Below are 20,420 nucleotides of genomic sequence, written 5' to 3'. Positions count from 1 at the left end.
TATGTGGAAAGATGAATGATTCAATTCTCTATCTAATGAGCATGATTTTGGAGATTATCACTTGATAAACAATCAATTTATTTCAACTGAAATAATTCATTATTCATTAAATCCAGCAAGACGTTGAACAGAAACTTGCACGCAACAAAAACTTTTATCCGCTGAACTTTCATCCGCTAACTTCACACATAGAGGCGAATGAACGGCAAACTTTAAAGCCTCTAAAAACTTGCAAGCAAAGCAAGCAACTTCACACAAGTCAAAACGTGCGGTTCCAGACGTATATCTTACAGATTTCTTCCCGGTCCTTAAAGTGTTAAATAGGTAAAAAGAAAATTACGCCGAGTATTAAGATTACTCAACAAATGCTGAGACTTTATAAGAAAGACTTCAGCACATTCACTGATCTTGTAACAGCACACTGTACGAGTGAAATACCATCTTAAAACATAGGTTTAGCACAAGATGACACTTGTCGCTTTTGTCATGCCGAAAGCGAAACCTCGGAACATTTGCTATGTAACTGCGGAACTCTAACAAGACGCAGACTTGTTGACCTTGATCCTTGTTCTATTCTGGAGCCCAAGGAAATTTGGTCTGCGTCGCCGATCAGGATCATAAATTTTATTAAACAGAATATTCCTGATTGGCGACTATCTCACTATAGCTTTCAGTCTACTCCTTCATCAATAAGCAGTAGATAAGCTTGAAGTGTAGTATAAAAAAGGTCTATATCACAATAGTTCAAAATAATGGATGCAGTGGTTCACACCCAACTGGGGAAAAGGTTGAAAATCTCTATGACAAACAAATCAATGATCAATGAAGAGTTCTGCGATTGGAGCCACGAACGTTCGCTTAGTAAGAAACCGTGAATATTTGAAAGTATTCAAATCGAAAAATCAATTTTGGTCGGGACGAAGTTAGCCGGGTCAGCTAGTATGAAAATAAATAGTCGAGTCGATATGGCGGTCGGTCTAGCGACCAGACAATAGGACAAATTTAGGCAAAAAACGAACTCACGCGGAAGCGTAAAGCTTTTTAATTCAATTTGAGAAAATATTTTACCTGCGAGGAAGTCACAATCAGCAAGCTGTCCTCTTCGATGTCGTTCAGACTGTCGAGTTGCTGCTGCTGCGACTGCAGCTGAGATACATCCTGGGCCACGTTCAACGTCTTATTCTGGGCAGCTAGCGTACTGAAGGTAATCTTCACCGGAGGCTCCTCATTCATGGGGGTTTTGGAGTCGTCGGTGGATCCATTGTTCAGAAGACAAGCACCCTGTTCAATGTAATCTACTCCGGCCACCTGTTTGTTGATGGCCTCGATCAACTTTAGTTTCACAGGTTGCACGTAATTTTGATTTTGCTGGCCGATGTTATATAGCGCCTTCTTGGGATCACACGGATCAACGAACTCAACATACCCCCGGCTCTTCAGCATTGTGCGGTTGGTCGCCGAATAACTCTCGATACAGCTTTCCTCCTCGGATCCCGTGTCCATAAATTCGATATCCTCAACGGCAAGATTCTTCATGATACCATCCCCTGTCGATGGTGGCGCCGGCGCTGGCGAAGTTTGATGTTGTTTTGAGACCGGCATCGGAGCAGCCGAAGCAAGCTGCTGCGTCTGCGCAATCAACTTTTTCTGCTGCAGTCGACCGTGCTTCGGCTTGTTCCGCTTGATCGTTCCTTTGTTGGAATGCAGAGCAAACTCGATGTCGACAAAATTTTCCGACACGGCGTCGTCCGCAGCCCAATCGGATAGTTCGGTTTCGGTTAGATTTTGCGCCGTCAACTCCGTCTCCGAGTCCGAGCCCTCTGCCTTGGCTAGCTGCGGCAGCAGCTGGGTAGGGGCCACTGGCGTTTTCTCAGCGTCGGTTTCTGGCGATTTGCGTGAAGTGAAACTGAGATTTCTTGGTTTTTGGAGAGGCTTTTCACTCCGCTCAAGCACCAGTGGAAGGTTCTTCAACGTGTCCAATTTGTTTTCGTTGCGGGTGTCAAACTTGAGGTCCGGTTTCGGTTGATTGGGACTAGACGGCTTCAGAATCGAGGTCAGCTTCGGTGGTTCTTCCTTCTTCGTTTCGAGTTCAAGCACCGGTAGAGGAATGGGCACCGGTTCGGGCTCTTTGGGAGGGGTTGGTGTTCTCTCCCGTTCCGTCTCTTCCTCTCCATTCGGCTCGTTCTGCATTTGCACAACATTGATACTATCCAGGTTCATCTCCTGCTGGGATATTTGCGCCGCTATTTGAGTGTCTGGCGGAAGCTCCTCCAGCAACTTGAGATCCTCCGGATCTCCGATGTACTTTCCGTCGATAATCATCAAACTGTCGATCTGCATCAGCTCTCCAGCGGTATCACGGATTTCCACACGTGGCACGAACCGTTCATCGTTCTGCGTCTCCGGACTGGTCGTAGAGTCCAAGATGAAATGTGGGATATCATCAACACTTGAAGTGCTGCTGGATGTCGAGTCGGACATGCTGTCCGAGTCTATGTCCTCTTCATCCTGGTCCTTATCCCAGGGCACATTCGGAACCTCAATCGAGGTTTCATGCGCGGGGCTTCTCGTGCGTTCCTGATCTTCCTCTTCCTCCTCACACTTGTTCTCGTTTCTATCCATCCTGATGTTGCTAATGATATCCGGAACACTGTTGTTCAGCTTGCCATTATTCTGCACTGGAGTGACCTTAGCCAAGGGAGGTGTCATGCTGAAGTTCAGTGTGGTCTCTACCAACGACCGATCACAGTTCGGAGAATCCGCCGTTAAGTCAATGAACATATGCTTCAGATTCGAAATGTTTTTTATTTCCACAATCTTGTCACCATTCTCGACATCTTCCTTACGATCATCTTGTCCTCCATTATCTGCCTTCTTCTTATCTTTTTCCGGTGTAACCAAATCAATCGTCTCGATCACCCTCTGGTTGTTATTCGGTCGATCATCCTTCTCCGCAACCACCACTTGATCCTTTTCCATCTCGTTCAACTTGGACTCCACCAGTGTTGAGTTCACAGTTTCAACGTACCGTTTTCCGCCAAGCGGGACCAAGGGCTTATTACCATCGTAAACGTTTTCCTTCTCGTCATGCTTACCACCCATCAGTAGCGCCTCTTTCCGCAACGACAGGAGCGACGTTGCCGGAGTGATTGCCGCCGTCTTCTGCAGGAAAGTTTGCATCGTTGGGCTAATCTCCGGCGCTGGGTTCAGCAGCTTCTGGCACTCGGTTATGTTGGAGTGGAAACTCTTGAACTTGGAATCCAGCGCCGAGGCCGAACCACTCTTCAGCACCCCAGTGCCGGTGGATTGTTCCCCCAACAGGTACTTCTTCTTCAGCTCCAAACTCTTCTTCGAGGCAATGCCCTCGGTGCTCGCCGTTTTGCTGAGCGTATAATCGCCGGGACGGGGTATCGACAGCGGGGTGCGAATTTGGCTGAGCTTAATCGAAGGATCGACTTCCACGAGCGGTTTGAACTCGAGATGGATGTCTTTTTTGTTGTATAAATCGCTTGCCGATTGCCGGTGGTGAAGATGGTTGTTGGCTGAGTCCGTGGGTTGCCGCGCGTTGGCCGCTGTTGGCATCTGTCGGCGTAGACGAACACCGTTTTCTATGGTCACTTGCTTCACCTGGAAGGAAAGACCAAAATGGAGTTTTAAAACAGATATTTATTTTTATTTCATAACATAAGTTCAAAAAAAATGTAAGGGGTTGTATTTAGGACACGCCCGCATATTTTCGACGTAGAACTACGCAATTATATTATGCAATCTACTTGCTTACCAGTTCGAATATAATAAATTTGATGAACGTCCTTTTACGTTTGATATGATGTCTAGGAGTACCAAAATATGTAAATTGTCAAACGTTTCCCTCTGAAAATATTTAACATCTCATATTTACGTATTTCTCGAACCGCGAAAGTTCATGTACCTCTAGTATCTGAAATAACGATGTTCCCATGCTTCTCAGTTTAAAAGTACGTTTTAGGGAAACATATTTCGGTCTGCACAACGACGAGCGAGTACAAAAGTACTTAACACCAAAAAAAAAACAGGAAGTGGGTTTCTGTGGTATAACCGCAAGGTTGACGTAGGACAATCGTTGATTTAGTGATCATTTGTTTGAAGTGGAATATGAACCCATTCTGAATAAATGAATAAATTAATATTTGGTGGACTTAGAAAACGAGAGCGTTACGTTCGAGGAACAAGGTTTTATGCATCCAATATTGGATACGAAAAATATTCTACTGATGGGGAAGAATAATCTTCAGAAGCTTTCCTGTTAATTGCACTTGATTGAAAAATCACAAAACGAAATGCATTTGATCGCAGTATTATACAGATAGAAAACATTAAAATAAACTCTTTCGCTTGAATGTAATTTTCAATTCCAAGGGGAACTGTCAGATTATTTTCCAGCAACGATGACATCTCTCCCGATTCTTCTCGATGCTCGATAATCACCAAACTAAAAGAGTTGCGCGCGTGTATGTATGTGTGTGGCGGCTGCTCCGATGCCTCAAGCGGAGCGAATTTTCGATGCTGTTAGTTTCTTGTTCGCCTTTTGAATGGCATCACTCTCCTCCTGATGGATTCCCTTCTGACTTAAGGTGCACAAGCAGACTCTTGCTGACACCATCCATCAGCACATTCATGATGAACGAAGTTAGCTTCACCACAACTGCGACAACATGCACAATCATTGTTCAATTATAACTGAGTGGATATCCGAGCTTATATACCGATTGGTGATTTCAATAGCCTGTTTTGAAAGCAATTTTAAGGCTATTGAAACGAGTTTTGCATCAAAAAGTACAAGTATATAACGCGTAGACATTTTATCTTTCGGAGCTATTGAGACTCAAAGTCTCGTTCTCCGGCGTAACGCTTTCGTTTTCGAAACTTTGAATTTACACCCGGTATAGAAATGAACGACGTAGTCCTACGTCAAAATACCCCCGACTTGCATGTACAGCGTAGCGCATAAGTCTCACAACCGATTTGCACAAATATACCCCTGACAATGTGAAAAAAAATAGTTCTAGTCTAGAGCTCAAACCTATAACATGTTTCTATCAAGTACAGAACCTTAAAGTCCTTGACTTATATATATATTACCTCTACGACGGCAGTCGAACAACTGAACCGCTTAGGAACCAACACGCTCGATAGTTGCAGCGCGATCGTTATTTTTTTTTCTTCAGAGAGCGTTGCATGACTTATGCGCCACTCTGTATTTGCAAAGCGGATTCCCCCAGACACATTAATTCTGAAGTCCGTGTTAGGGAAACACAGTCCAGTGGAGAAAACCAAAAGTGGGTTATATCTTTGATATAACCGCAAGCTGGACGTAGGACTAACGTTGACATAGCAATCAATAAGTAACAAGCATTTAAATCTTAGACGTTTCATCTTTCGAATAAAGTGATTATCATACCACTTCGTTTAGCCGGAAAAGAATTTTTAACGTTCAAAGGGGGAATCGATTCCTCCTCGGGAATACCCAGCGCAAATAGTATCCACTTTCCAAGCCCCGACAATTGGAATCATCGTTGATCCGGAGCAGGATTATTAACGCTTGAGAAGAAATGGATCCTCGGAATTGCACAGCGAAATTAAGACCCCCTTCCCAACAACTCCAACTTCCCAATAACGACGATCGATTGCAGCATTCGTAAACAAATAATTTTATAACGCTACTTTTATAAATGTGATTTCTTCGATATGTAATATAATATCAACTTTGGTCATATCCACTACACCGTATCATACCATATCAAATCCATAGTCGATCCGAGTACAATAGTACTCGATGCTTGCATCTAATTTTCTATGCCAATTTCCCCTGGCTCCATGGTTTTGAAGTCTGTGTTAGGGAAGCATTCCGATTTCCAGAAACGCAAGCGAATACAAAGAGTATCCGCAGCTCGCATCTATTTTGCAATGCCGATTTCCCCAGGCTACATGATTTTGAAGTCTGTGTTAGGGAAACATTCCAATTTGCAAAAACGCAAACGAGCACAAAAGTACCCGTAGCTTGAATCTGTTTTGCAATGTTGATTTCCCCCAGGCTCCATGGTTTCGGCTCCATGGTTTCGGCCTGTGTTAGGGAAACATTCCAATTTCCAGATACACAAGCGAGTACAAAAGTACCCATTGGTTACATCTATTTTGCAATGCCGATTTTCCCTGGCTTCATGATTTTGAAGTCTGTGTTAGGGAAACATCCATCCATTCCAGCGATCGTATCTCAACCGTTGCGCAACTATAACTGAGTGGATTTCCGAGCGGCACTCGCTTATATACCATTTGGTGTGATTTCAATAGCCAGTTTTGAAAGCAATTTTAGGGCTATTGGAACAAATTTTTGGATCAAAAAGTAACAAGCATATAACGCGTAGACATTTTATATTTCGAATGAAGTGTTTATCATACTATTTCATTCAGTTGTTTAGGAGCTATTAACGCTCAAAATCTTGTTCTCCGGCGTAACGCTTTCGTTTTCGAAAGTTTGAACTTACACCCCAGTATAGAAATGAAAGACGTAGTCCTACGTCAAAATACCCCCGACTTGCATGTATATTTGCAAAGCGAATTTCCACAGGTACACCAATTTTAAAGTATTTGTTGGGGGAACCGTAAATCGGACCAATAAAAACTTGGCAGTTAGAGCGTTTAGATAACGCTTGACATTTTACAGTTATTCAATTGTTCATCTCATGAAAAATAACATCTTATGTGTGATAGACGCGTAGAAATATTTCCTATCAATTGATGCAAACAACTTTCCGATCTGTTAAGAAATGTTCGAGTTATAAGCATTCGAAATACGGATAGGGTTAGCACACAAATCGGCAGATCAAATGTCTGGGCAAAAATGAAGTTCTTCCAGTATTCATGAATTTAAACCGTTTAGAGATTGGCGAATTGTAATGTATAGCATATCAAACAAATCTTAGAGAATTTCCGATTCAGTTGGTATGCAAATCATGACAATTCGTACACGTGAAATTAATTATTAACGTTAACTTTATTATATAAAAACGTGACTTGTTTTCTGATTTGACACCCTTCCTGAAAGACGTATTTCTGCGTCAAAACCCCAATGTGTTTGAGGAGACCAAAGCAAACCATCTAACAGTTGATTATAGTTGATAATTCCTTAATATTTTCCTTCGTTGATCGTATTATTTGACATATTCACGTTGGAGAGCTTTAAGGTGAAGGTGGAAGCTAGCCACAAATGGCTGCTACAATGGCGCTCATTTCTTTCATCTCCCTCCCTCACCCCTCGCCAGAAAATCAATAATTTTGCGGAACAGTGTGAAGAAAATGATCGTTTTTGCACACTTCCCATCAAGTAATATCAACCAAACTTTAATCGATTACTCACAAGATATTAAATTTTCATCAGCTTTCGCACCGTGAAGAACGTCGGAAAACTCGAGCAAGTGCTCTGAAAGTTAAATTTTCGTTTTTCAATCTTCAGCAATGGTTTTGTTTGTATTGGTGGAAGCATCGTTATTTTTTCGACACTGATGCCAAACAACATCATCGAAACAGCTATAAAAACCACTCAATAAAATGTTATTCCGGAGTCATAGCGTCCCATGTCATGAAAATCAATAGAATAAAATTGTGTTGATATCAATACAATTATTATTTTTACGTTTAATGGGTCTATAATGTAAGTTTTAGCAACTTTAACATTGGGTAAGAAAATTGTATTGCAGAGCTCGGAACACTGCCACGGCTGCCTATGCTTTCAAAAACAGTAAACGGAAAAGTATTAAATTCAATCTAAATGCCTCGGCCAACGAAGAGAAGGGTTAAGGCTTTCCAACGTGAATATGTGAAAACAATACGATCAACGAAGGAAAATATTAAGGAATTATCAACATCGAGTTACTATGCGGAAGAACTTGTTAATACCAAAAGAGCCCCAATTCGCATGTGTTATAAATTTGCTCATGTTACGCTCGCGTATAATCAGAATCATATGCAAATGCACCTTCTTTATATATTTATATTTGCAATTGTTCATCGGAACATATCGTTCATACATTTTACTTTAGTATTGAATTGTTATTTGTTTTTTTTTTCAAATGTATTCAAAGACTCGTGTCAATGAAGCGCCACACAGTCTGATAAGTGAATTGATCTATTTACGTGTGCTTTGCTCTTCTCGCACAAACACTATTACCCCATTTTTACACGAGGGTTTACCTATACTACTACAATGGCTAGCTTCTACCTTCACCTTAAGCCTTCTCTTCGTTGGCCGAGGCATCGTGATTGAATTTAATGCTTTTCCGATAACTATTTTTGACAGCAGAGGCAGCCGTGGCAGTGTTCCGAGCTCGGCAACACAATTTTCTTACTCAATGTTAATGTTGCTAAAACTTACATTACATACTCAGTAAACGTAAAAATAATAATTGTATTGATAACAACACGATTGTTTTTATTGATTGTCTTGACATGAAACGCTATGGCTCAGGAATAACATTTTATTGAGTGGTTTTTATAGCTGTTATAGTTTTATAGATGTTGTCTGGCATCAGTGTCTAAAAAATAACGATGATTTCACCAATACAAACAAAACCATTGCGGAAAATTGAAAAATGAAATTTAACTTTCAGAGCACTAGCTCGAGTTTTCCAACGTTTTCCACTATACATTGCGACGGCAGATGAAAATTTGGTATCTTGTGAGAAATCGATGAGAGTTTGGTTGATATTACTTGATGGGATGTGTTCGAAAGCGATCATTATTTTTACACTGTTTCGCAAAATTATTGATTTTCGGGCGAGGGATGAGGGAGGGAGATAAAAGAAATGAGCGCCATTCTGGCAGCCATTTGTGGCTTCCTTCTACCTTCACCCTAAAGAGTTGATTCTAATGTTTCGTAACATTCTCAAATAATATCAGAAGTGAAAGAAGTTGAAGACTTGTGTCCGATCGTATGGTCCACGTAGCATTACGTGGTGTAAATATTATTATCAATGATAATCACCTGTACTCTAGCCGGTCGTCGCAGATGCGTGTCGTCGATGAGAATACGCGGCGGCAGCCGATGAGTTGGCTCGTGGTCGAATTCCGAATCGGTTGAAATCTCCGTCGCCGAATTGATCTCCTCCGACCTGGAGTCCGAGTCGGAGGCACCCTGAAACGATGGAAGGCAGAGGTGAGCAAAAACCGAACATCATCATCCTCATTGATCAAATGAACCATGGAGAACTCAAGTAGTGTAAATCGAGTTAGGAGCAGCCATTAGGTGAGTGACGGGCGCGCGAGCGAAGGGATTAGCAGGGCAGAGCCCCTTTGGAAAGCGACAACACGTTCCAGCACATATAACAATCAGCGCAGAGCAATTAGTAAACAAATGCCAAACAAACCAAAACTTGAAGGGACATTCTGCCTTCGGGTACGATTTAATCCAAAACAGTAACGGTTCCAATGCAATGTAAATGATATAGAATGATCCAATGAGATTATGAAAAACAGCAACGGTGTCTGACAATTCAGTCCAATTCGATTCAGGGGTTAATTACGAAAAATCGTTCAAGGTTAATCGCAACAATCATTTGCAAGTAGTGGTTGCACAAACGTCCGATCTTCCGACACATCTGGAGTCAACCAGCGTTCTGTGGGGTTTCTTCAGACGAATAGCAACAGGTAACAAGAAATCTACCGAATGTCAGTGAAGAACACAACGCCAACTGTCAAACAAAGTCACACCGAAACATCTGAATGATTACCTCGCTTCTCTTTCTCTTGTTACGTTTGGTTGTTTTTGATTTTCAATGACTTCATTTCAGCTTAAATCGTACCCAAACTCCGGGAATCTCGTGTTTCTTTGTGTGTGTGTCGATTGTGAAATTTCGAATTTTGTCGTTTTGAAACTTTGCGATGATATTGTTTTGTTTTGGATGATGAGATAGACAAACTAATAGCGAAAAATTAACTGATGGACTTTTTTCTAGGAGATTGAACAGTTTTCTCGGCGACTTGAAGGTTCGTCACCTCCTCGGCGAAACGACCTACTGGCAGCTGTGGACGGGGAAGGTGCGGTCGTGTGAGTGTAGTGTGTCATCCGGGATGGCTGAGTGATGGCTTTGGTTGCGATTCGGCTCATCGCTGCCGAACCGGACGAACCGTACGATGAAACGGGATAGCGAGAGCTTGTAGTGGTAGTAGAGATGGGGGTACGATGTGATGTGGATGTCGTGATTGGCAAGCCATCGTCATCACTGTCATTCTCCAACATTTCTCGTATGTAGGGGTTCGGGTCATTCTTGGATATCCGAGACCGTACATATTTGTGGGCTTTCTCGTGCAGCCGATGGCTCCGGTCGACTATGTCTTTATCGTGCACCATCGTTCGACGAGAGTACTGACTCGTGGCGACATCCCGGGACGGGAGATCGTGCAATCGTGAGCTGTAGGGAACGTGAGAGGTCGTCTTCGATCGTGACAATGGAACATCGTCCAAGTGCATCGTTTCTGGATAGTACTTCCCAGATACACGGGTTATAGGAACCTCCACTCCATATGCAGGGGTTCTTCTCGAGTGATGTTTAGCGGCAGCGATGGGTACATCAGATTCATGCAATGTCGCCCGCTGTGCCTTCGGGATGTATTCTTCCGGGTCATACGACTTTGGAAGGGTAGCATCCGGCATGGCGTAGGACTCAACCACTCTACGATTGATTCTGGGTACGTACTCTTCCGGATCGTATTCTTTGGGCATTGCTTTTGGACCAACTAGCTTCCGTCGTGGTTTACAGTCGACCTTTAAAATATCCAACTGTTTCTCCAACGTTTTGACATCTTCCTTTTTATGGTGCTTGGGTTCAATGTAGTATGGAACACCACGATCCAGAATCGCTTCCCACTTGGAGAAATCGGTGGTGCGCGGTATCGGAGACTCTCGGTCGATGTCAACTCGAAGTGTTTCCACATCAAGCTTCGATGTGTCCGTCGTTGACTTGCACTTTCTCATCTGCTGCCACTTGCTGGGCTCTCTGAAGCTTGGAAGATCCTCATCTGATCCCTCGAAAACGAGATGACGAAGTTTGGGATTCACCAGATGCTTGGAGGCAGACGGAGACTCAACATCGAACCCGTATTCACGCAGTTCGTCGAGCGATTTCTCGTGCTGTCGACCGACTGCTTTGGAATAACTGGGCGCAGCCAGCCGATCGAACGACTTCGATCGGCGCTTGAGCTGTGGCTTCGGAACGACGTAAAACGTATCGATAACCTCATCGTTTCGCTTGACAAACACCTGGTCAATGGCGATGTTTTCGATGCTGGAAGACCTCTGGGCACGCCGTGGATCTATGCAGAGCGAGTTGTCGAAAGCTCTGCTCGCTGGAGAAACGTCGCGATCGATGAGTTTCTGACGCCGCAACGGCCGTTGCGGTTGCTGTGGTTCGGTGGGTTCTCTGCCCCGTTGCTCCAACATCATCTGTTTGTAGGCGGTGAAGTCCGATCTGGGTTTCTTGTCTATGCTTGGTGGAGGCTCGTAACCCACGGGATCGGTTATGTCGGCTCCAACAATGCCCGAAGTAATGTCCTTCAGTATATGGGCATAATTGCCAGTGACTCCGCTGGTCGAAGGTTGAGGTTCGACTGGTTTGTCTTCTTCTGTATGTAAGGTGTAGACTTGGATTTCCGTCGGGGCATGATTGGTTATTTGCTGGATCTTTTCGGTGTAGCTCAAGATGTTCAAGGGCACTGATTGTTCGATGGGTTGCTTCTTGGTCATACTAATGACATCAGGTAGAATGTTCACCTCGGATAACGAACCCGAAGAGTTGTTAACCAAATCACCAATGTCTTGTTTTTTGGATAGTTCTGGCTCGCAAAGGGATTTTATTAAATCTTTCTCTGGACCTTTGGGGTACTTATCGGGAACCTCTTTCGGTAAAGGTTTCGACTTAGTGTTCAAAAATGTATCCGTTAGTTGCTCGGTTGTGTGCTTGAATTCTGCTTCGGACAGAGCATTAGCAGAAGATAAAGGTACCCTGGACTCGTTCGACGGAGACTTCTTGTTCAACTCCGACTTCACTTCATGATTGACAATATCAGCTGCACCTAAAGTGTTCACCGTATTCAATTTATGAGAAGTTATGGTCTTGGTAACTTCTTTCGGCGCCACTTTCACTGCTTCATCGTCCGAAGATAGAAGATCGTCAATGCTTATAACGCCCGGCAGTTCATCGACGTCTTCCAGCAGGTCATCGAAGTTGCTCACAACCGGATCACGAGCCATAATGCTAAATTGTTCGTTCATTTTACCTTCGGATGCTTGTACTTTGGGTGGCGGTTTGTCATTCAACGGTTGAGAAGTATCTGCGGTTGCATTTGATGAGTGCGAGCGGAAGGAGCCACTTCTTGCCGGAGCTCGTGGAGGTGATTTCTTGCACTCCACCGAATTGACTGGAGGCGTTTGATTCTTGAACAAGCCCTTCCGCTCCAACGGCTTTGGAATCCCAGCAGATGCTGGGTTCGATTGAGGCATTTGAAAGAATTTACTTCTTACCGTTTCTTTCGAAGATTCCTTCGAAGTTGATTCAGATACTGATTTCAATGAAGTCGCCTTGTTTTCGCTGGAGGTGTTCGACGTTATTTTGCCCACTTCTTGTTCAGAGACAGCTTTGGATGATTTAGCTTTGAATGAAGCACTTCTTGTTGGAGCCTTTGGAGGCGATTCGTTGTCTTCCGCCGAAACGGTTGTTGGGATGGGCTTTTTCAATGAATTCTTTCTCTCCAGAGGCTTAGGAGTTCCAACGATGTCCTGCTTAGACGATGAAACTAAACTTGGTGCTTGTGTTCTGAACGACCCAGTTCTAGCTGGTGGTTTCGGAGGTCCATCAATGACTGTTGTATTCGAAAAAGACTCAAGTTCATTCAGCATATTTGGAACTTCGGAAACGTCTTTTTTCAGAGGAGACACAGCATTCGACTGTTTCGACCTGAACGATCCAGTTCTTACAGGTGGTTTTGGGGACCCACTTGTAACTGGATCCATTAGTATAGAAGACTGCTCTTTATCGGAAGATTTCTTTTCAAAAGGTTTTGTAATCGCGATAGTGTTCAGTTTAGGAGGCGAATGAGCAGATGTCTTCTTAATGGAAGATGCTCCTTCTATTTTCTGCCCGGTCGGTTGGATCTTGAACGAACCGTTTCTCTCCAGCGGTTGTTCTACGATTGATTTACCAACCACATCCTTAGCAGGAGCTTTCGGAGGAGAAGGTGCCTTTCCCTTAGCATATCGTTCTTTTATTTTTGCGGATCGTTCATGGTTGATTTGTACGCGATCACTTGACTCCTCAACCGGTGGCAGTTGTTCAATATCTGAATTCGGTGGTAATTCTACGGTTGTTTTCTTATCAGACGGTTCTCGGATGACCTCCATCTTGTACTCATCCTTCTCGGGTGCAACCAACAGGGTCTTTATGGCAGACCCTTCGGGCGCAGCGATAGTTTTGGCGCGTTGCAGCTTGTACAACATCTTCTGGAAGGATGATTTCTTACGTTCCGCTGGAACGGGAGTTTCGTCAATCATATCGTCGAGATTTACGCCGGGCATCATCTCCATGGCCAGTTCGTTGATTTTCTCGCGCAACTTGGGGTCCGGTTTGTCTTCCGTTTGTATCTGTTTCGTGACAATAGTGCAACGGAACTCATTGAGAGTTCGTGGCACTTCGACTTTCAATTCGTCTTCTTTTTTAAAGCGAACTTCCTGTGCGATTGGTTTCTTGGTGATCGCGGAAACCGTACGCTCTTGCTCTTGGTGACCATTGAACAATGCATCATGTTTCTTCTGCAGCTGCTGGAAGCAAATCTCGTCAGCCGTTAACTTTCGCTCTCGCTTTGATTCCGAATCATGGCCGTTTATTAACTGAGATGTTGTAGGAGTTGCTGAGATTTTGGTGGACTCATTTTCAATGAAATTGTTGGATTTACCAGAGCCGACTTTATTTTGAACAAGCGCTACTGGTATTGGGTCTTGCGTAAAATTTTTCTTGGGTAAAACAGGTGTCGAAATAGGATCGGTTGAGTCCCGGGGCAGATTCTTCCTGGTTAAAACTGGTGTTTGCGTGGGTGTTTTCAGAGATTGACCGTTTATCTGGGTAGAAGAGTTCAGATGCAGTGTACTTCTTTGATCATTTTTTTCAATATCTGCTTTCTTGACTAATTTGGGTGTTTCAGGCCGAGAATTCGACAGGGTTGAATTTGATGCGCTAACATTACTTTCCACGATCCGCTTCGATGCCACAGACTTCGGGACTAGCGGCAATACCTGCGGCACCAGGGTCCTCTCCGGTATCTGTTCCTGCGCCTGGCCGCTAGAAGCTTTCTCTTCTTTGCGGCCACCATCCTTGATCTTCGTCGTCGGTGGGGGGTCCTGAAAGGGCTGAATTTTATTCGGTTCTACCTTGGTTGGGGAGACTTCTTGCGTGGTGCTCTCTTTGAGCAACTTTTCGAACGATTCCTCAACATTACCTAATTCAGGGTCACTTGGGGTGATCGGATCGGACCGATTCAGGCTGCTGGTGGAAGCAGATCTTGTATCGATCTTGGACAAACTGGCGAGGTAGATCTCTTCCAAAGTTTCCTGCATTTTCACCGGAACAGTGATCTTAAAAGCCGGTCTCTTCAGGGTCATTTTTGGAATGGGTGGAGTCCTTCTTGATGCCTCAGGAGATTTATTGGGCGACGCTGGGAGGGACTGTTTGGGAGGGGACTTCTTTTTGGTAAGTTTCGGACTTTGTTTTTTGGGAAGACCAAGAATTTCCTCAAAGTTATCTACCAAAGATTCGTCGACTTCTTCGAGTAAGTTCTCGAACATTTGCTCATCTACATCGGGTGATGCGCGCTTTGGAGGAAAAGTCCTCTTCATCGAAGCTTGAGGCAACGAAGGAGCAACCACAGGAGATACAGGCTTGTCGGAAGTCAGTTGGACAGGATCTACCTTTCGCTGCGTTTCGTCTATAGTTGTTAGTAATTCGTCGAACACTTTCTCGTCGGTGTTCGGAGGTTTCCGCTGCTCCGTTGGGTTGACCCGTGACGCTTCTGGCTCTGACACAGTGAAAATATTCTGCTTCGTAACCGGTTGGAAGGCAAGTGCATTTTTGATCGGGATCGTCGATGGCATTGCGGTTTCTGTTTTGGATTTCTTAACAGTTTGTAAAGCTAAAATGTTCTTTTTAGGAGGAAGTGGCACAACCGGGGGTTTCATCACGGAAACAGTTTTGGGCACTACCATCGAAGACTCGACACTATTCTTTCTCGAGATTGCAGGAGAAACCAACGAGGACGGAGTGGAGGGCGACGATTTGGTCGTGCTAGGACCGAAATATTTCGTCAAATCAATCTCGCTAGACTTTTTGCGGGTTAACAAGGGAGAACCTTCAACGCTAGAGACCGACGACGGCGTTCCGGTGCTGGCTTTCGCACTGTTCGGAGCCGAGTTCGCCGTGGGGAAGTACTTCGACAGATTAACACCCTGCAGAGCGGACACGTCTTTGTTGGGAAGCTGTTTGGGTTTCGGGTCGGGTTGTTCTTTTTTGTTGGCCACGCCGAAGAATTTCGACACATCTTTCTCGCTCTTGACTCCGACTATTCGAGGACCCTCGATGGCGGATTTAATGGATTGCATGTTGCTTTTGAACTTTTTAGCTTCCATTTTTTTCATGCGTTCGTCCAGCGCCGATTGGTTCTGTTTGATTCGTTCCAAGAACGCATCGGCGTCTTCTCGTATTTCACTCAACTTTGATCGGCTGCCACGTTTCGAGAGTGGAGTGCTTCGTCCACTGCTGTGGTGTTCGTTGAGTTCCTGTCGGAACACTTCGTCGAAGGTTTCGTCCTCTAGGACAGGATTACCGTGACTTCCGGTGGAAGGTGTCGGGGATGGAGTGGCGTGCTTGTGCTTTTTGTGTTTCAAAGATGGCGTCGGAGAAGCAGGAACTCCGGGGTGTTTTTGTTTCTTCAAAGAAGGTGTAGGTGAGGCGGGAATATCTGGACGTTTCTGCTTCTTCAGAGATGGGGTAGGCGATGGTGGAGGTTTAGGTGATGAGTTGGATGTTTTGCGAAGGGACAACAATGGCGTCGAAGGTTTGGATTCGTTTTTTGGGGGATTTGGGTTGGTCGTCGGAGGGGCACAAGTAGAAGTTGGTGTTGGGGACTTGGAAGACTTGTCTGGCATGATTAGTGTACTGAGACTGCTCATGAGACCACCGAAGAAGGACGTTTTGGGCTTTGGGGGTTCGGCAGCCATGCTAGTACTGCTGGGTGTCGGTGATGGTGAGTGAGACGAAGAGTGGAGCCACTGCTCACGAACGCTAAGCTTCTGGAGCATTCTCTCTCTAAGGGCTTTATCCTCGGCGGATTCTACTATCGGCTGTGGTGGTGGGTTATTAACAGTGAGAGCACTGCCGCTTTGATTAGGAACAGTGCTAGTGCAAGGGGCGCTTCTAGGCTGATTAGAAGGTACACTAGGAGCTACTTTTGGGGAAACCTGTAAAAATATACGCGGAGGTGTGGTTCGATAGAAAATAAAATAGTAAAGAAAAGAAAAAAGGATATAGATTAAATAGACAACGCCACCGACTAGGATGAGAGTTTGGTAGAAGGGGCTCAAACTAACCTCGGTTTCGGTATCCGTCGGAAGCGTCAGCGGAGGCATCAGCTTAACCTCCTGCATGCGCATCTCTCGTGCCCGAGCCAGTTCCTCGCCCTCGGTCTGCGAATCCGCCTCGTCGTCTATAGAGGAAGGAAAAAATATATCGTATTAAGTGACGTCAGTAATATTTTGTGTGAATTTGTAGATTTTTCCAAATGTACGAATGTTACTAAATTATATATTTTTTAATTTATTACAATTTCCATGCAATTCCTCATATCTCACACAATGGGAATATGATTTTATCAACGTTCCCCAAATCTCAACACTCCGCTCTGCTGACGTAATATGTTGACTCAAGATCACAATCCTGCGCTTTTGACATAGAACTAGAACTTTCAGAAAAAGGTGGCAAATTAAAAAAAAAAGTTTTTAACGTTTTTATGAAACAGTTTTAACGTTTATAACTATATTTGCTTAGAATGGGTTTTGATGATTTGCATACACATCGAATCTCTTTGATTTGTTTAATAACACAGCACAGATACATTACGATTCCGTAATCTGTACATGGGTTAAATCAACGAAAACGGGTATACCTTCAACATTTTCCCGTACACCAGCTCAGTGTACTTCTGTGTTTACCTATCCGTTCTGTAAATAACGAACAATTCATGGAGCAGGCACGCTTGAATTTTTTGCTCGAAATACAAATCCGGCGTTCATTTTACGGACTCTGTTCAGAGAGGAAATATTGCAATTTGAGCTCCGTCCATTTTCAATCTTTCCTTATGCTGATATCACACATAGCGGTTTTGCTCGATACAAAGTCCAATATCTGTCGGGAGTGTTGTTGAAGTTGTGAATGAAAAATATCGAACACAGCGATGAAATTTGGCACCGAGTATCGGGTTTTCATCCTGCTCGATTACAACAGTCTTAAGAAAGAGAAGAAGCAATCTGTTGATATCACCATGAATATGGTGGTCGAGCTAAGCACTTCCGTGCACCTTGCAACTTCAATTGCCAAAAAAAGAACTAAATTTGCGCTTTCCTGAGCCGAAATGCAGATTGGCGATAATTTTGAAAGTCGATATCTTGTCATTTTCGATAGAACCACCGATATCAGACTCCTCACCGACAAGGGCTCGGGCGTTTCCATCATTCCTGCATCGGGGAGCGATAAGAAAGAAGAACTATTCCTTGCTCGCTGCATGCTGCTAATGGGATGAAAATCTACATTTTCCTCGTCCATTCCGGATTGCTGGTTCATTTGAAACACCAACAGCTCATCGATGGAACAGCCAATCTATAGGTAATCCATCCCCGACGGTCCTTCACGGAGTGAAATCGGTCAACAATCAGCATACATATCGTGACGTCCTAGCCGAATATCGAGAAATTCTAATTCCATCATCGATTAGACATCGATTAAAGTAGGTGAAGCATGCCGTAATTCGTACCATCGTTACAAACAGTCTACCGGTTGCAACGAAGTTCCGTCGAATGCATCCAGAACGAGAAAAAGCTGCGCGAGAGGAGTTTCTGGCCATCTAGAAGTCTACACTGCGTTCTCAAGAAGAACGGCGAATGGTTGGGGATTCGTTGGGGATTATTACCGTCTGAATACATACGCAGTTCCTAACATCCATGAACATCCATTAAGCTGGAATTCAGATACACTGCGAATTTGCAACAATTTTATTTCGACGAGCGCAAAAATTAATACTGATTGCAGATAATAGTTTCCAAACACAAAAATCGACATATTCTAGGCTCTTTAAACCTAGGTTGCAAACTTATTTTGTTTCGAGTTTACATTATTCAATGTCAAAACAAGCCATTTGTTAACAAATTCAGGTTTCATATGTACACTCTATCCTACTTCTATAAGACCACCCTGATTCTATTTCGTTGCAACACAAACAGGTAGAATTTCAACAAGACACATTCTTACATTGTTGAATACTTAGAATAAAGTATATTTAACGTCAATTTCGTTCAAAAAAGTTGTTTGTTTATTTATTGTGCTTAAATATGATAATGTCAGCTGTCCAGTTTCTATAAGACCATTTCAAAATTTATAAGGATCATCAATGAAAACTCAAAACGATCAGCTGATTTACATGTCAATCATTGGCAAACTTGCCATTTTGGCTAATAAAGGGTGTGTCACATCAAATTGCATCACGGAAAAAACGCTGTAGAAATTTAATTTTTAGGAATTATATCTTCAGCTTTCGCTTAAAATCAGATAAGAGTGTATAGATTACGTTGGCCATGCTTCATTGTAAATTTTTCGTAAATTTGGAAAAATGTCGTCGAACGAAAAAGAGCGTCGTGAATTAATCCTGTACACTCATTTCGAGAATCCGGAGTTGTCACATCGGGACATCGGTAAGATGCTGGGAATCGTCCAATCCACGGTCAGCAGAGTACTAAAACGATACTTCGAGAACCTAACCATCGACCGGAAGATGAAGAACGGCAAAAATGGATGCTCCGTCAGTGAAAAAGATCACAAGCGCGTAGTTAAGCAGTTTAGACGTGATCCGAGAAGTTCGGTCCGGGATGTCGCCAATAAGCTGAATTTGTCAAGTTCATTCGTCCAGCGGACCAAGCAGCGGGAGGGCCTGCGTGCATACAAGGTTCAGAAGGCTCCTAACCGCGACGAAAGGCAAAACATGGTGGGGAAGACGCGAGCCCGGAAGCTGTACACCGAAATGCTGACGAAGCCGCATTGCCTGGTAATGGACGACGAAACCTACGTCAAAGCGGACTTTCGTCAGCTGCCGGGCCTGTTGTTCTTCTCCGCAGAGGACAAATTCAGCGTTCCGGAGGAGATTCGCAAGCAGAAACTATCCAAGTTTGCCAAAAAGTACATGGTGTGGCAAGCGATCTGCTCTTGCGGAAAGCGGAGCGCCCCCTTCGTGATGACCGGCACGGTAAACGGGCAGGTTTACCTTAAGGAGTGCCTACAGAAGCGCTTACTACCACTATTGAAGCAGCACGAGGGCCCGACCATCTTCTGGCCGGATCTCGCTTCGTACCACTATTCAAAGGACGTGTTGGAGTGGTACGAAGCCAACGGGGTCACCTTCGCGCCAAAGGAAATGAACCCGCCCAACGCGCCGGAGCTTCGCCCAATAAGAAATATTGGGCGATTATGAAGCAGGCCCTCCGGAAGAACGCAAAAGCTGTCAAATCGGAGGCGGACTTCAAGAGAAAATGGATTTCTGTTAAAAAAAAACTACAACCTGACGTTGTACAGAACCTTATGGACGGGGTAAAGAGGAAGGTGCGAGTATACGGGCTTGGGTTCGAAGTATGAATAAAAAGAAAATGCCAAAAGTTGTTTAATAGTTTTTATTTTACTGTCTAAAATTTTCAAAAGGAACGGTCTACTGGGCGAATTTCTACAGCGTTTTTTCCGTGATGCAATTTGATGTGACACACCCTTTAACCTGGAAAATTCGTGTTCGAATACTATTTACCAAATTCTACTGAACGGATTTCTCGATATTTTTACATGTTTCCGAAATTGCGACCTTGAGCTCTTCAATCGTGGTGTACCGTTTTCCCTCAGTGTAGATTTTGCGTACAAGGATCCCCCTAAGATTTTCAACAGGATTCAAGTTTGGAGAGCGAGCTGCCCAGTCAAAAAATTAAGTTTTTGGTCGTTAATCCATTGCTTAGTTTCCTTGCTGGTATGAATAGTAGCATTGTTTTGCTGAAATGTGATTTTTTGTGGCGATATTCACGCAAATCAATATGTGTAGAT

The 20,420-nt window shown here is 43.9% G+C and overlaps 1 protein-coding gene across 3 annotated transcripts in view; it reads right to left on the bottom strand.

The window, feature by feature from the left end:
- The window catches only part of LOC129762541 (F-actin-monooxygenase Mical), a 201,313-nt gene that overhangs the window by 23,455 nt on the left and 157,438 nt on the right, over positions 1 to 20,420 (bottom strand). For 2 of the 3 annotated variants that reach the window (XR_008740659.1, XR_008740660.1), the window contains 3 exons: positions 16,664 to 16,779; positions 9,765 to 16,534; positions 9,031 to 9,169 (listed from right to left, as the gene is read on the bottom strand). Coding sequence is in view for 1 of the 3 variants with exons in the window: in XM_055760929.1 (XP_055616904.1) it covers positions 1,069 to 3,627; positions 9,020 to 9,169; positions 16,664 to 16,779 (2,825 nt within the window). In the remaining 2 variants the exon portion in view is untranslated. Of the gene's footprint in view, positions 1 to 1,068; positions 3,628 to 9,019; positions 9,170 to 9,764; positions 16,535 to 16,663; positions 16,780 to 20,420 lie in introns of those variants that run through there. The other variant, XM_055760929.1, reaches the window with a different exon arrangement.

This window comes from Toxorhynchites rutilus, chromosome 1 (genome assembly GCF_029784135.1).
Source record: "Toxorhynchites rutilus septentrionalis strain SRP chromosome 1, ASM2978413v1, whole genome shotgun sequence".
NCBI lineage: Eukaryota > Metazoa > Arthropoda > Insecta > Diptera > Culicidae > Toxorhynchites > Toxorhynchites rutilus.
This window is presented reverse-complemented; position numbering and strand designations above follow the sequence as displayed.